Source organism: Dermacentor silvarum, chromosome 8, assembly GCF_013339745.2.
Source record: "Dermacentor silvarum isolate Dsil-2018 chromosome 8, BIME_Dsil_1.4, whole genome shotgun sequence".
NCBI classification, from domain to species: domain Eukaryota; kingdom Metazoa; phylum Arthropoda; class Arachnida; order Ixodida; family Ixodidae; genus Dermacentor; species Dermacentor silvarum.
This window is the reverse complement of record NC_051161.1, coordinates 180,487,376-180,505,361: the sequence shown is the minus strand read 5'-3', so window position 1 is coordinate 180,505,361 and position 17,986 is coordinate 180,487,376. Positions and strand designations below refer to the sequence as shown.

General features: G+C 49.7%; 1 protein-coding gene across 1 annotated transcript in view; it reads right to left on the bottom strand.

The window, feature by feature from the left end:
* Nucleotides 1-17,986, bottom strand: part of LOC119462605 (L-serine dehydratase/L-threonine deaminase) — a 139,025-nt gene that overhangs the window by 68,897 nt on the left and 52,142 nt on the right. The window contains exon 2 of the mRNA XM_037723936.2: nucleotides 13,519-13,747. Within this exon, the coding sequence (XP_037579864.2) occupies nucleotides 13,519-13,747 (229 nt within the window). The remainder of the gene's footprint in view (nucleotides 1-13,518; nucleotides 13,748-17,986) is intronic.

The window sequence follows — 17,986 nt, the reverse complement described above, 5'->3', positions numbered from 1 at the left end:
AGAATGGTTGTGACATCGCGACCGTGGAGAAGGCGGAACGGTGTCATCCTCGTTGTCTCTTGCTGAGCCGTATTGTATGCAAAGGTAACACATGGCAATATCTCGTCCCAGTTTTTATGCTCCACATCAACATACATGCAAAGCATATCCGCAAGTGTCTTATTGAGGCGCTCCGTGAGTCCATTCGCTTGCGGATGGTACGCCGTTGCCTGCCGATGAGATGTGCCACTAAGTCTTAAAACTGTGCCCAATAGCTCGGCTTTGAATGCAGTTCCTCTGTCAGTTATTAATACTGTGGGGGCGCCATGTCTCAGTACAACATTCTCTATAAAAAATCGAGCTGCTTCACTGGCCGTTCCCCGCGGCAGAGCTTTGGCGTAGCGCGTGAGATAGTCCGTGGCTACGATAATCCATCGGTGTCCCGTAGCACAAGTTGGAAATGGGCCTAGCAGATCTATTCCGACTTGTGCAAATGGAGTTCTGGGTACTTCGACAGGATGGAGGAAGCCTGCTGGTTTGACGGCTGGCACTTTCCGCCGCTGGCAATCAAGGCATGTACGGACGTACTGTTGAACGGTCGCCGTCAATCTTGGCCAGTAATAGTTTTGTCTCACTCTGTAAAGCGTTCGTGTATAGCCCAAATGGCCGCATGTAGCTTCATCATGGGATGCCTGCAATATTTCATTCCTGCGAGATGGTGGGAGGACGAGCAAGTAGGGGCTGCCGTTCGGAGAAAAGTTCACTTTATATAGGACGTCGTTGCGTAAGCAAAACGATGGAAGTCCTCTTCCAAAACGTTTTGGCAGAGTAGAAGTGCGACCCTCCAGGAAGCTAATAATGGGCTCCAATTCTGGGTCTTCGCGTTGCTGCTGTGCAAGCATAGTCATGTTGATAACCGCAACAAACGCTGTAGCGTCTTCATCTTCTTTACTTGCAGGTTCGAATGGGGCACGAGAAAGGCAGTCGGCGTCCGTATGCCGCTTTCCCGACTTGTACACAATAGTCATGTCGAACTCTTGAAGTTTAAGACTCCAGCGCGCCAATCGTCCCGATGGGTCAAAGAAGCCCCGACTGACTCCTGCGGGGTCACAAGGAGGTTGCGAATCTCTTCACGAACAACCTCCCGGATGAGCTCACGAAGCTCATTGCCGGCAGCCAGAGCAGAAACGTTGCTTGAGGCGTTGCTTGGGCGATCGAAGGGTCGGCAACGTTGTTGCAGTGCTCGTTCGATGGACGTAGCTTCTGAGATGAATTCCGCAACGGTTGTCGGCGGGTTGCGAAGAAGACCGGCGAAAAGTTATTCCTTGACGCCTCGCATCAGACGGCTGATTTTCTTTGCTTCCGGCTTCTCTGGGTCTGCGTGGCGGAACAGGCGGGTCATGTCATCCGAAAACATGGCGACGCTCTCATTCGGTTTCTGGATGCGCGACTCGATTAGTTGGTGGGCAGAATCGCGACGAACGTTGTTTGCGAACGTGGTGGAAAGCTGCTGTCGAAACTCATTCCAGGAAGTCAGTGTGGCTTCCCGGTTCTCGTACCACGTACGAGCGCTGTCCGCCAGAGCGAAGTAGACGCGTGAGAGTTTTTCTTCTGCAGTCCACCGATTCGCCTTGGCGACTCGCTCGCATTGCGCGAGCCAATCTTCAACGTCCTCATAAACATCACCTTGGAATGTCTCGGGAGTCTGAGGATGCTGCAGAGTCACCTGAGAAGGTCCTGCGGTTGCCATCTCGTTAGGTAGAAGTCCGGTTGGTGGGGAGTTCTCCAAGAAGATTACCTCCGGGCTGAGGCCCCGCAGTCGGCGACTGTAGCGGTGGACAGGAGTGTCCACTGGAGGAACTGATTGCGGGTTTGAACTGGGCGTTGCACTCCGCACAGGAGTTCCGGGCATCAGAGAGTACCCAGCACTTCCACCAGTGTCGCAATATACGAAGAATGGCACACAGAACGGCGGTGGTGTGACAGCAAACACAGGCTCTATATTCAACGCCCAACAATAATTGTCCGCGCCAACTTTAACTTCTTCGGAGAGCGAGATGCTTGCGCTCGTGTCCATCCCTTCATTGTCTTCTTTCGTCGTGACAATATGCGTTTTTCATGCCCATGTTGAGGTAATCATCGTCATCATCATCATCAGCCGTTATTTATGTCCGTTGCAGGACGAAGACCTCTCCCTGCGATCTACAATTATCTCTGTCTTGCGCTAGCTGATTCCAGCTTACGCCTGGAAATTTCCTAACTTCATCACCCCATCTAGTTTTCTGCCGTCCTCAACTGCGCTTCCCTTCTCTTGGTATTCATTCTGTAACTCTAATGGCCCACCGGTTATCCATACTACGCATTACGTGGCCTGCCCAGCTCCATTTTTTCCTCTTAATTAATGTCAATTAGAATAAAGCCTATCCCCGTCTGCTCTCTAATCCACACCGCTCTCTTCCTGCCTCTTAACGTTAGGCCCAACGTTTTTCGTTCCATCGCTCTTTGTGCGGTCCTTAACTCGTTCTCGAGCTTCCTTGTTAACCTCCAAGTTTCTGTCCCCACATGTTAGCACTGCTAGAATGCAATGATTATACACATTTTATTTCAACGACAGTGGTAAGGTCCCAGGCAGGATTTGGCAATGCCTGCCGACACACACACACACACACACACACACACACACACACACGTATATATATATATATATATATATATATATATATATATATATATATATATAGTTGTGACGAAGAAGACGTGCCTCCGTCCAGCGGCATCGCCAACGCTCGGCCCGCTCTGCTCGCGCTGTTGGTGGCTGGTGTCTTTAAAGACGGTGCTCCACTCTGCCTCGCCGTTCTTGGAACTCGTAGCGTTCTTGAAAAACACCGCCACTAAACCTCTTCTCAATCGGTGGAGGTGCTGGAATTCCCCCACCACTCGAACTCTGGAGCTTCGAACCCGAACGCTTCCACCCATCATGACCGACAACACAGACCCGCCGGCGCCTGCGCCCCACTCCGTCATCTGCACCGGGGTTTCTCGACAACGTGATCCGAAGGTCTTCAGCGGTACAGATGGCACGGACGTACAGGACTGGTTTACGTTGTATGAACTGGTAAGCGCGCATAACAAGTGGGACGACGTCGCGAAGTTGACCAACGTCATCTTTTATCTTACTGGCGTTGCCCAACTCTGGTTCCATAACCATGAAGTCGACATCCCGATATGGTTAACTTTCGAGACGTCTTTCGCACAAGTGTTTGGTCGACCTGCTGTCCGCAAACTACGCGCTGAACAGCACTTGCGAGCCCGTGCACAGCAGACTGGTGAAAATTTCACCAGCTACATTGAAAAAGTCGTCAACCTTTGTAAACGTGTCAACGCCGCCATGCCCGAAGCTGATAAAGTTCAGCACATACTCAAAGGCATCGATGACGGCGCATTCCAGATGCTTTTGGCCAGGAATCCGCGCACCGTTTCTGAAGTAGTCACGTTATGTCAGAGTGTCACGGAGCGGCATATATTCGAGAGTTTTCGAGTGGTTTGACGCCAATTAACGGCCGCCAAAAACGCCGTGTCCTCGCGGGGCAGCATATAGTCTCTCGAGACATCGACACGCCGATTAGCGGCCACCAAAAACGTCGTGTCCTCACTGTGCGGCATATAATTTTGAGAAAGCGACATTTCATTTCATTTCATTTTATTACCTTAAAAGCCCCAGAGGGGCATTACATAAGGGGTGGGCGTACATATATTTATTATACATAAGTTTAAGGAAAACGGAGTACAAGTTTTAAATACAACACACGTGAAAATTAGGTACATAATTCCGTCTAGTACACAGATAGATAGCATAGATCCCGTACATTTTTTTTTTATTCTAAAAAATGGTCTGTTAGTTTTTGCATGAATGTAGGTGCACAGGTTATGGCGGCAATTTGGTGGGGCAGGTTGTTCCAATCTGTTGCTGCGCGAAAAAAGAATGAGCCTGAAAAAGTGGTAGTGTGAGTGCGAGGGCGGCCAACTTGGTACGCGTGCCGAGTGCGATGTGATATACGGGCAGCGGGAATAATGTATGGCGGTTGATTAAGTGAAGTATGATAAAACTTATGAAAAAGAGAGAGAGTTGAGATGCGACGACGATTAGCGAGTGGGACCAAACCGGATTCTTTTTTCAATGACGACACGCTGACATCATAGGAATACGTTGAATGGATGAACCTTATGGCACGGTTTTGCACCGATTCAAGTGCGTTGATTAGATATGCTTGATGAGGGCTCCATACGGCACATGCATATTCGAGTTTAGGTCTGATTAAGTTTTTATAGGCTAGCAATTTCACATGCTTGGGCGCTTGCTTTAGGTTTCGTTTTAAAAAACCAAGAGATTTATTAGAAGATGATATGACGTTAGTAATGTGAGCGCTCCAAGTCAAGTCATTAGTAAGGGTAACACCAAGGTATTTGTAAGACTGCGCAGTTTCTACGTCTATGTTATTTATTGTGTATGGGTAAGCTAGTGGGTTACGTCGGCGGGAGAATACCACTACTTTACATTTATTTGGGTTAAGTGTCATTAACCAGCAATCGCACCATTGTTGCAAGCGGTTAATATCCTCCTGAAGGGAGATTTGATCAGACATGTTAGTAATTGTTTGGTACACGACGCAGTCATCTGCAAACATGCGAATATTGCAGGATACATGCAAAGGTAAGTCGTTAATATATATTAAGAAGAGGAGAGGCCCGAGGACAGATCCTTGTGGAACCCCAGAAGTTACCGGTAGGGAAACAGATGGGCTGTTGTTAATAAGGACAAACTGTGAGCGGTTACTAAGGAAGGCTTCAATCCATCGCAATATATCGGGGTGCACGTTCGCCAGAGATAGTTTTAGTAATAGTCGTTGATGTGGTACCTTATCGAATGCTTTCGCGAAGTCTAGAAATACTGCATCTGTCTGCTGGTTAGTGTCTAGATTAGTGTGAAGATCATGAAGGAAAACTGCCAATTGCGTTTCGCAGGAAAATCCCTTTCGAAATCCGTGCTGTGAAAAATGAAAAAAGTTTCCTACGTCTAAAAATTTCATAATTTCTGTATAAATGACATGTTCCATGATTTTGCAAGGTATGCTTGTTAGTGAGATGGGGCGATAGTTAAGTGGAGAGTTCTTGTCACCTGATTTGTAGATGGGAACAACCCTCCCCACCTTCCAGTCATGTGGTATGATGCCAGTTGAGAGTGACTGCGAGAACAGCAAGCACAAATAAGCAGCACTGATATCTTTAGTATTTTTTAACACTTTTGAGTTTATGTTATCTACTCCGGCTGAGGATGTTAGTTTAAGATTGTCAATTAGAGACAAAATACCATCGGCAAAGAAGGTTACTGACGACATCACATTAGTTGAGTCGTTAACTGTAGAGGGAAATGACAAGCTAGGTTCATGGGAGAAAACTGACACAAAAGCTGTATTAAAAAGATTAGCACATTCATCATCGTCGACCGTTTCACCGTTCTCGTTGACTAACGCAATACTGCTTATTCCCCGAGGATTGATCACCTGCCAGAACTTTCTTGGATTAGTAACCAGCATGTTTGGTAGATCTTCGTGAAAGAATGACCGTTTTGCCTCCCGAATAGCTGATAAATATGCGCGTTCCGCTGCGTAGTATTTATTCCAGGCGCATGTGCTTGTCCTGCCGTTTGCTGCACGGTACAAACGTTTTTTTCTATTTTCAAGTCTCTTCAAAGAATTGGTGAACCATGGCTTCTGAAGTTGCGTTCGAAACGTTATCTTTGGAATGAACCTGTCAGCTAGATCATTTATTTTTTCTTTGAACCTTTGCCAGTTAGTATGGATATCGTGTTTTTTAAAGCATGCCTCGAATGAAATAAAGAAGTCGTAAAGATTATCGCGTATAGCCTCGTAGTTGCCTTTGTTAAAAAGATGTATTGTCTTTTTAAGTTTCTGGCGTGGAATTGGCGCAAAGTGAAAGGAAGCGTGAATAACCTTATGGTCGCTAATTTCATTCAGATAGGTAATTGATGATAAACTGTCTGGTCGAGTTGTTAGTATTAGGTCTAATACGTTAGCTGTGTCTTGTGTGACTCGCGTTGGTTCAGATACAAGTTGAGCAAGGTTAAAATTAAAACAAACATCAAGGAAATTTCCTGCTTCTGTTTGATTTACTAAAGACGGAGCTATATTGCGCCAATCGATATCTGGAAAGTTAAAGTCTCCGAAGAGGAGGAGGTCGGCTTTGGGGTACTGAAAAGTTAGTTGGCAGAGTACATTACTAAGTTGACAGGCAAAATCTGGGCTACTGCGAGGGGATCTATAGCAAACGCCCAAAAGAACTGATTGTGGAGCGGCGTGACAATGAATGAAAAGGATTTCCAAGTCGGATGTGACGCCAACAACAGAACACGATAATTGTTGGCTGACAGCTATAAGGACACCTCCTCCTCGTGTTGTCGTGCGATCCTTCCGAAACACGTTAAAATTCGGTAAATCAGCCAGCACTTCCGAGTCTGAAATATGGTCACTAACGTACTTCTATCTCAGTAATCTATACTAACATACGAAGCTTCATTGCAAAACGCGACCACGTGTCTAATCTTGTACTAACATCTAGAATCAACGTGCTGGTACTCACATGCCGAATAACGGGCGTCAAAAACGTTGTGGCCCCACGGGGTGGTATCTCGTTTGGAAAAAGCGACACGCCGATTAACGGACCCAGAGGTGTGCGTCCGTGTGGTGCATGCAGTGCCGGGGCTCGACCTTGGAGAGGGAAATCTACCGTCCATGGTGACAGGGGCGCGGCCAAGACTTTTGGGAGGAGTCATGAAATAATTAGGTGAACTCTGCATACCGGCAGTTCCCCTACATAGGGATCTAGGGAAAGGAGAGGCTATTTAGGCGCAGGTTTTGGTCCCAGCTAGTTAGTCTAGAAGCTGAACCTATGCGCTGCTGAGAAGCCGTCAGGGGGGCTAGTGCCGTCCAGTATCGCCTGGGCCACCTGGCCACGTCGGAACTCCGAGGAACTAGTTGACGTACGAGACGACAAACCAACGTCTGCAACGAATCTCACGGTAGTTCGCCTCAAGTTAGCTCAATCTGCTTGAGAGAATACGTCAAATCTAGACTCCCGGGAAAGCCAGCCCAGCAAATCGCATCCACCTCAACAAGATCGGCCCGCCAGCATACTTCTGGAAAGCTCTGCGCGCCGACTTTACGGTTCACGGACTTGCTGCTGCTGCCCGGCCGCGCGTATGACATCGTTTGTTTGCTTTTGAACTTTGTTTTAGTCAATTACTGTTAAGTGTATTCTTGTATATTTGATCCGCGCCTTGTTTCATTTGTATATCTACTGTTAATGGCTCGTATTTATTTGTCTTCATCATTGTGTTATTTAAGTTCAAGTGTGTTAGTCTGTCTTGTACTTTTTTTTAATATTTTATTAATTATGTATATTTATCAGTCGACAAATATCTGTGTTTTTTTTGTTTACTCCCGACTCTGACTCTCTCCATTGTGTTTGCATGAGTACGGAACGACCAACTGGCTTGTATACCCCGTCGATCGACTTCGCGCCGACGACGAATCGGTGACAGCTGTGACACAGAGCTATGAAGAGTTGAAGAAGCAACGCACCATGACTTGGCAGCCTCTGTCGACCGCCGACTCGCTATCGAGTCTGGTTGCCTTTTACGACCACTCTCCACTGCTTCAGCAGATTGAAGACTTCGTGCGCGAGGAGGTTTCCCGTCAACTCTCCTTGGTCCCCTTCACTCAGTAGCCGTCCTGTCGTCTGCCTTCAACGCTCCGCACCGTCATTGCCGAAGAGGTCGCTCAAGCTGTTCCCGTCGCTCACCACCAGCCACCTGTGGCCGCGTCTCTTCCCTAAACGCAGACAGTGCAGCCTGTCGCCGCGCCTCTTACGTATGCGCAGGCAGCGCAGCCTGTTGCTGCGCCTCCTACCTAAGCGCAGGTAGTGCGTAGGCCTCCCCAGCCGCCTTTCTCGGTCCTGCAACAGTCTGCACCACCCGCCGTTCCTACTGCTTCTTGGGCGGGGCCAAGAGTCAGCAATCCATGGCGTGCGCCTGACAAACGTCCCATTTCTTACGCCTGCTGCACGCCAGGACACGTCGCTCGCTATTGTCACCGTCGCCTTCCAACTCCCGACGACGCTGCCCGGCCGTGCCAGTATGGCGGTCAGCCCATGAACCAATCAGCCCCGGGTCCCTCCCAGCAGTACGTTTCTTCTGACCTCCCTGATTTTCCGTCAAAACGCTCCCCAACTCCTCGTCGACGATCGCTCTCCCCAATGCGTCGCCGACCCACACCCTCCGACCAGGAAAACTAAGCGCCGCAGTTCGCGAGGCAAGAACTGCGCCATCTTCGAAATGACCAAGTCCACGCTCTTCTCCTGCTAACATGGTCGCAATATCTGTCGCAAGTATTTCTACTTTCGCGCTTGTGGACACCGCCGCCGCCGTTTCTGTTATAGCCGCCAAACTCTGCCGTTCGCTGCGCAAGGTGACAACGCCGCTGTCTGGACTGTCGCTTCACACGGCAAGCGCGCAGCACGTGACACCTCTCGCAGCCTGTACTGCCCGTGTGCTTTTACAAGGCGTTTTGTACATTGTCGAGTTTATTGTTCTTCCTACCGGCTCACATGACGTCATCCTTGGGTGGGACTTCTTGTCCGTCATCGACTGCGCACGAGCTGAAGTTGAAATTTCGCCGCTCTGTAACGCACTATCCCACGGCGCTCTTGATCAGCCACCTAAACCGGTCGTCCGTGAGGACACTGACATTCCGCCTGGCTCTTTTGCTCTTGTCCCAGTCGCCTGCGATGCCGTCACCAATGCTACAGTCTTCTTTAAACCATCTGACATCATTAGGCGTCACAAAGACGTTCCACTGCCTTTTGCAACGCTTGACATTGCCGCCGGCATCAGCAATGTTATTGCGATAGCAATATTTGGACACTTCAAGCTGATTTATGCCGTCGGCGTCGTTCTCGCCGTCGCCGTGATGTGCCGTATCAAGTCCAAGGGTGATAAAATCGTCGCTGCGCGCCGTATGATTGAGTGAAAACGCGTGATGGACGCGCGCTATCACGGGGAGCGAACGCACTGCGGAAAGCAAACGCGACTTCCGTCGCGCGAAAGGCCGTGGGGGTATGGGAGGGAGGGAGGCGGGGCGACGCTGTTCTGCGGCACCAAATGCGTATCTTGCAACCGGGCGCAAGGGGAACTGGCCACTCAATCTCCCATGCGAAAGGAGGAAAGCGGGAAAGCGGCGCGGGAGGGAAGAGGGGCAGCTTCTACTCTGCCAACTGCGCTTGTACTTTGCCCGGCTGTGGCGGTCGCCCGCACCGTCTCTTAAAAGCGATCTCCACAGGGCTCTGACCTTTGTATGCGCTGTGCATTCGCCGCTCAGTTTTCGTTGAAGTGATAGACCGCACGAACCTTCGCTCGCTGCGGGGGCTGCGCTTGCCGCCAGCGTTTTGACAGTGGTTGTATGCGGTCATTGAGTGTGGTCTATTTATATTTGCTTGTGCGCGCTGACTCCACGCTTGTTATTTTATTTTTTTATTTATTTCATCATTCGTATAGAAGGAGGTCCCGGAGTTACAAGAACTGTCAGGGGGACCTCCTATTAGTAACTTAACAATGCAGTAATTAATACATTATGGCAACATAACAGCAATTCAGTTAGTAAGCCAATGTGTCCATGTTTATGCAGCCAATAAAAACTACTATCCCTATTCCGAATAGCTCTCAACTAATTTGCTATCGCAGTTGATGCTTCACCTTTTGGGCGAAACTGCGACATTTTTTTGTGTACAATCCACTTTCTGCGTCGGTTACGTTGCTTGTCGGCGAACGTCTCGGAGGCGTAGAACAGCATGACTCTTCGTTCTTTGTTCCCGTGCCAGACGAACCTTTCCATCTTGACTCGAACGAACTCCTCGCCGTTTCAACGCTTGACGAGTCGTCGAGTGACATGTTTTCCAGTTACATCGCCACTACACTAACCCCTACCGAACACTCGGAGCTTCTTCAGCTGCTACACGACTTTAGAAATTCTTTCGATGTTTCTCATCCGCAATTGGGCCGAACGTCGCAAGTGCAGCACTACATTAATACCGGCTTACACCAGCCGTTGCGTCAGCGACCGTACCGCGTCTCTGCCGACGAGCGTCGCGTCATCAAAGACCAAGTCGACGATATGGATGCAATGTGATCCGGAAGACTATTCCAATGTGCAATAATAGCTCGAGGTAGTGGTGATGAGTTAAATGCCTTCGTTTGACCATGAATGCGTGCAAAACTAAGTGCATTGTGAATGCGTCGAGATGTGCGCACAGGTACAAAAAGCGGCTAACAGTGAAATTTATTACTATAAATGTACCTGTGAAAAAGACATTAAAGAGCGATGACAGGGCGATCTTCCAATGACTGAAATGCAAGGTCTTGCTTTATTCGGGTAGCACTTGAATGATAGTCGTAGTTGCCAGATATGAATCTGGCTGCTCTATCTTAATTGAACACCTTCTAACATACGGATTAGATATTCTTGATATGGTGACCATGTGGATGAAGCGTATTCTAATTGTGGGCGAACATAAGTGAGGTATGCTAATTTACGTACATCATAAGGTGCGTTGCGCAAGTTTCTGCGCAGATAGCCGAGAGACTGAGAAGCTTTCGATGAGACAGCTGCTATATGCGTTGTCCAGGATAAATCCGATGAAAGGTGAACGCCGAGATAATTGTACGATGGGGTAGCCGAAATTATGGTATCAACTGAATAGTGAAATACCGCGTTAGTGCGCTTTCTACTAAACGAAATTAACTTGCATTTTGAGGCGTTAAGGGACATCTGCCAAGTTGCGCTCCATCAATTGGTTATGTCAAGGTCATTTTGCAGTTTAGAATGATCGTCGAAACATTTAATATTGCGGTAGATGACGCAGTCGTCAGCGAACAACCTAACTGAGGATGAGAGGTTAGCGGGCAAGTCGTTGATGTATATTAAAAAAAGTAATGGACCTAGTACACCTGCCTTGGGGGACACCGGACATGACGTCGCAAAGGTTAGACGAAATGTTATTGACCACTGTAAATTGCTGACGTGAAGACAAGTTACGAAGCCAAGACAGTGTTAAAGAATCTATACAAAGGGCAGACAACTTGGAGATTAAACGACATTGAGGTACAGTATCGAATGCCTTAGCGAAATCGAGGAAGAGGCAATCGGTTTGATCGTTAGTATAGAGCTCCAAGTCGGGCTAATTGGTTGACATGCATGGTATAATTTTTTTAACTCCGCTAACTCACACTGACAACACAAGACGTCTTGTCTGCCTCGTCCTTGTCAGTGTGAGTTAGCGCAGTTAAAAAAATATACCATGCTTGATCGTTAGTGTTCACGTTGACGTGAAGGTCAGTTGTGAATTCGAATAACTGAGTGTCGCATGAATAGCCTTTTCTGAAGTCATGTTGACTTGGGAAAATAAAGCTATTTGATTCAAGTTGATCATAGATATGAGAAGCTACAATGTGTTCAAGAAATTTGCAGCATATGAATTTGCAGCAGGCCCTGGCGAGGGCGCTGATGGAGGTCTTGAAATCATGTGACGGCGGCGCAGGTCATCGCTCCTGGCAAGGGATGCGGTGATTCGGGCTGGACTTGGGAAACTTCCAGTGACGGAAGAAGTTCGTCCTTGACCACGTCAGTGATTGAGGCCTCCAGAGTATGCGACAGAGGGAACATTTTGCGCAGTTCTACGCCCACATTTCGCTCGGAAGTCACCGGAGCCAAAATATTGGATTTCGCTCTGTGGCGTGAGCACTTGGCGGTCATGTTGCCCATGCAGAGTCTTCTCAGTCGTCGTAACCTCTGTCAAAAGTTTTCCCATGGTCTTGCGCGGATTTCGGAACCGTCCGGTGAATCAGGACTTGTTGCTAGGCTAGTTCGTTCACCTTATTCCGTAGTGTTAAGACGCAACCAAAGACGAAAGGATCACGACAGGAAAGAGCGTCCGGTGAAGCGCTCTTGCCCTAAACTCCTTATCCGGAAGCAGATTTTTTTTTTCTCTGGGAACATTTCTGGGTCGGCGTGCCGGAAAAGACGGGTCATCTCATCCGTGGAGATGGCGATGTTCTCACTGGCCAGCCGCACTCGAGCTTGCAGTAGTACTTTGGCCCTCTCTCTCCGAACTTTCTTTGCGGTCCTCCTCTTTGCGTTGTCCATTTGCCCTCTCGCGCAATGATTATTAGTCCTTAAAAATTAACCAACCAGACTGCAAGATGTTCTGCCCAAAAATATATCAGAGCAAATATTCGCAACAAAAGAGAGAAATGTGTCCTGCAGCAAAAATACAAAATGAGCTCATGCTAATGGAATGTGAATATCCACCCAGCGAGGTAACCCGCCTTCCAGGAGCGCCGGGATTCAAAGCAGATGGAAGCATTCACCGGTTGAAATAAGCACAGGTCGCTAGGGCCGTTACAGTATTAGGTAACTGTACAATGTAAAGGTTTTAAGAAAGAGAAAAAAGATTGAGCCGCAAAATGCTGGATTGTAAGCATGCATACACCACCTGATCAGCTCAAGCAGGCTAGGTGACTACTTGTCACCACCCCGTTTCAAAGGGGATACCATCATCATCATCCGGACGCAGGTTAGCTGTGTCGAGAAGCAGGAAGAACGGAGAGCCGCCGGTCCCGAGCTTTGTGTTTCGAAGAAGCGATAAGGGCTAATGGGCCTCGCGTTAGTGTGAAAGAGCAACAAGGATTCCAGAGTATGTAGCGCTGAAAATTGATTTCATTGATTCTGAGGTTTTACGTGCCAAAACCAGTTCTGATTATGAGGCATGTCGTAGTGGAGGAATCCGGGTTAATTTTGACCACCTGGGGTCCTTTGACGTGCACTACAACACCGCAAGCACACGGGCGTTTTTGCATTTCGCCTCCATCGAAATGCGGCCGCCGTGGCCAGGATTCAATCCCGCGATCTCGTGCTCAGCAGCGCAACGCCTTAAATGCAAGCAGCGCAACGCTGTAAAATGCAAGAGTCAACCAAGTGTCGACGCTAAACAAGAAATGCCGACGCGATTGCGCGTGAAATGCGATAAGACTAAGATACGAAATGTGTGAATAATGAACATGAAAAAAAGACAGACACATGGTCAAGGTGTCATTTGAAGCACCATGCACATAGACACTTATTTCACCATTTCTCCACGTTTCTTAGCGCAGTTTTTAGCTGATGCTGATGTGCATCAACTGGCCGACACAGCGCACACTCTTCTAGCTCAGCTAAGCCGGATAAAGCTTGTGGCCTAGCTAACTATTTTGATTTTAGGGCACTGTTCTGAAACTGGAACGACGAAAGGCTATCTATTGAAAATATTTTTGCTCAAATTGGAAGCAGGAAGTGTCCTAATGTGAAACCCATAGCATGTTTAAATATAAAAAAATTGCACTACATTAGCGAACTCGGCTGCCTCAGGGTGTACCTTCGGCGGCGACGATCTCCTTGGCTCGTTCGTTGGCGTCGTCCCAGCAGTGGCCTTGAACCTCGACGCGAGCCCCTTCGAGCCGCAGCTTGTCGACCATGCGATGTGGCACGTTGTGAGAGATGACGACCACGCTCTCCATTCCCAGCTGGCGGGCGCCGTACGCCACTGCCATGCCGGCATTGCCGCCAGAAGCTATGACCACTTTGGAGGCACCTTTGCGCTTAGCCTGCGCGGGTACAATGGCAATATTAGGCATTTATTACGTCCTCGTAAGGTGTACACGGTAGCCTCATAGCCCCGAACATCCGTAACGCTTTGACAGCATTGCAGCCGTATTGATCTGGTGGAATATTCAACAAACACACTTGTAAGACTGGAAAAGTTGGACGGTGTGTCATTATAAGCAAACACATCAGACAAGCAAGAAGTTACTAGTAAAAATAACTGATCGGTCGTGAAATAGTTCAGCGCACCAAGGAAATAGAAAGGTAAATGAAAACACAACGAAAGAAATACAAAATCGTACAAGAACATATCTTGGCCTGCAGCTAAAAAATCCTCATTGCACAGACTTGGTCAATGGCCACATGGCCCACTACGAAGAAGACGTCGCAACGGAAGTGATGCCAGCGCACAGGTTCCTGCCACTAAATACTTTACCTTAAGCGCGTACAAAGAAGTTTCAATGCACTATAAAGGACGATTCCTTTGGCGGTTCGGCACTTTTTCATAAGCAATGTAAGCTTAAGCACTGTCTAAACGCATGATTTTCTGCATTGCACGTTTTTACAGCAAAGCTGTTAAGGGCTCACTCTTCGATGGTCGCGTCAGGCAATAGAAAAACACTTTCATTGGCCTATGCTGTATGTGCGAGTGAAAGCGCGAGGGCGAGGGACGCGCGCATTCACGGCGAGTGAACGCACGGCGTAGAGCGATCGATAAGTGGTTCTTGAGGGAAAGGGAAAGGTTGGCGCTATCTTCTGCAGCCCTTGAGGGAGCACGGCTCAGCGCCAAACGAGTGAACGCACGGCGTAGAGCAAACGCGACTTATGCGCGAGCGAAAGCGCGCGAGGGCGAGGGACGCGCGCTTTCACGGGGAGCGAACGCACGGCGGAGAGCAAACGCGACTTGCCAGTGCAACGGGAGCGGTGGGCGAGGAGGACATCGAGACACCCTAGACTGTGCCTGTGCGTGCCCGCTCTCCCACTGCGGTTGGCGCTGAGCCGTGCTCCCTCAAGGGCTGCAGAAGATAGCGCCAACCTTTCCCTTTCCTCAAGAACCACTTACTACTCCCACTGCGGCGCATGCGTGCAGCCCTGCTGGTCTCTGCCGCATGTGCCGCTGACTCTCTCTCGGCACTACCTGAACGGATTTTCGTTGATCCCGCTTAAGCTCGCTGACTTTGCCTCCGATAATATTTTTCCTTCTCTCTTTCATTGGTTTTTTTCTCGGAATTCGTTTTTGGGTTGTCAGCCCTGATGACCCATTTTATTTTATTTTATGATTCGTTTTAATACCCGTTATACCTTCCGGGGGTGCGGGCTCCCCCCACATTTTTTTTTATTTCCTTTTTGCCCTGGGGGAAAAAACTAAGGCACTCTCCTAACAGTGTCGACAGCGGCGTTTAGCCGTTCCGTCACGTAGCCAGCGTTTTGGCAGCGGTTGTGTGCGGTCACACAAACAACACGCACAACTGTTGTCGATGGCGGCAGCGCTTTGCCCGCGTTCGCACCGAACGCCCGTGGCGTTGGTGACGTGTTTATGAAGAACGTGCCAACCTTTGCCGTACACCCTATGGTGGTGTACCGTAGCGCCCATAAACCCTGTGGTCACTAAATAAATAAAAACCACCAGATCACCGGATGTATACACAATCTCCCCGTAACATCTTTGGTGGACGTGCGGGGTGAGCTCGCTACAACACCGGGAACTGGGTCTTCGCTGCGGACGGCGCGTCGCTGCCACCACAATGACCGACCAAGCGACTCAGTGTAAGCAAGGCCCGTCACCGGTCATTCTCTTGCACCCTCGTGATCGCGGGACATTCAACGGCACAAGCGGCGTGGACGTCGATGAATGGCTGGTGTTAGCTGAGGGACTAGCGGCACCTATCGGCAAGCGGGAGAAATACCTCGTGCGACTGCCGAGCGAGGCGGGAAGGAAGAGATCACGTGACGACGAGCGTTCGAGGCGTGAAGACGCGGCCGCCGAGATGCGGATCATGTAATCTGAATGCATCGTTAATAAATCAAGTTGTTTTATTGCGATAGCAATTATATGGACACTCAAAAGCAGATTTCTGCCGTCGGCGTCGCGTCGCCATGAGGTTCCGTATGACGTCAATGGAGATGAAATCGTCGCCGGTAGGTAAGTGGTTCTTGAGGGAAAGGGAAAGGTTGGCCGAACGCTGTATGTGCGAGTGAAAGGGCGCGAGGGGCGCGCGCTTTCACGGGGAGTGAACGCACGGCGGAGAACAAACGCGCGTTCTGCGCCGTGCTCCCTTAAGGGCTGCAGAAGTAGGCGTATCTTTCCTCCTTTACAATCACCATATATGTAGAGCAAACGCGCCTTCTTCCGACGCGCGAGATGCCGTGGGGGAGGGGGAGGGAAGGGAGGCGACGTTTAGCTGCCGCACCAAGTGCCTATTTATATCAGAGGCTCCGGCAACACTCACATACGCCGCACGCATTTTGAGCGAACGCGGGCAAAACGCCGACGGCGTCGACAACAGTTCTGCGTGTTGCCGGTGCTGCTGCATGTCCAAGTTTATACAGCTGATAAAGCTAATATCATTACTCTGTATAGCTCTCTACAAATTTGCTATCGCAATTGATGCTTCGCCTTCTAGGTGAAACTGCGACAACTTTTTTAGTCATCGATCGTGCCATCATATGCGTCAACCCCTGACATGGCGACGAGAATTCGTTAAGTATACCGACGCGGACAAGCAACTGGAAAACATGCAAGATTCAACGCGAGCGAACAAGGACGGAAATGGCAAGTGACATGGCGGCACAAACGAGCACGCAGCACGGCTGAAGCAACGACGGTGTGAGGACAAAGCTGAACGAGGTCAACGACGCGGGACGAAAGCGAATCGGAACGTCCCTGGCCTCCACGGTGTCGGCGAACGACGTCCCATTACCGAAACGAAGCACAGCGTGCAACGACCGAACAACCACCATGGCGGATCGAGACGGCGAAGCGAAGCACTCAACACTCAACGATGAGTACGGGAGTGACGAGCCACGCGGAGACGCGCAACGAAGCAGATTTTTCCCCGAAACGCCCACCACAGCACGAAGTGTAAACGCGAACGGCACAACGGAGCTCACGATGCTCGCGACGACGATGCAAATGATGGCGCGACTGTTGGAACGACAAATGGAATCGCAAGGCAACCCAGCAAACACGGTAAACGGCAACGACGCTACACGACAGGCCAACGAAAATGCTACATTCCAGATCACTACAATGCCCGACCTCACAGCAACTCTCCCGGAACGGACAACGAGAGCGTAGGCGAATGGATCACTTCAGTGGAGAGCATGCGTGAGAGATGTTCATGGAACGACATGGCTATGCTAAACGCCGGAATATCCAGACTTCGTGGACGCGCAGCAGCTTGGCATCGCACAGATGGCGTAAGCCTCAAGAGTTGGACGACTTGGGTAGCGGCACTACGAAAGGAGTTTGACAAGCAACCACTGTTTTGCGAATTGGTGGAGAACGTGAACGCAGGGCGACAGAAGGAAGACGAAACCATCACCGACTACACGTATTGCCGACTGCAACGCATAAAACGCGGCAAGTACGCACTAAGTGACGACGACATCGTCGACTGGTTAATTCAGGGCGTGCGCTTGGAAAGTGCAAGGCCCGTGCTCGCGGCTTTCCACGACCTGAGAAAAGTGAGCGTGTCGGAATTCGCCAACTACGCACGACAATTCGACAGGCGCATGGCTTCGACGAGAAGCGACGGCACACACGCGAAGACATCCCCGCGGAACGAGCGCCACAAAAAAAAAGATACGAGCGATGATCACCAGCAAGGCAAGCCCACGTGACTTCCCGCGGACATTTGCACTCGCTGCATGCAACGGGGCCACCGCGCGAAGGATTGCCCGATACCCGACACACGAACTGAGGAGGAGAAGGTAGCCGCCGCGCGACGAAACGAAGAGCGAGCAGCACGAGAGCAGCGCACCAACCGCATCGTGACGGCGTGCTCGGAGGATAACGTAATCCTCGTGCCCACGAAGATCAATGGCGTAGAGACGCTAGCGCTATGGGATACGGGATCAACAGCGACTCTAATATCGTCAGCGTTTGCAGAACAGCATAACTTGGATGTTGTGCCAGACACGGAGTGCATACTCAAGAGACCATTCGGAGAATCAATAGCTCCCGTAGGAGCAACACAAGGGCACATCGCCATCGAGAACGCAAATGCAACCGTCGATGT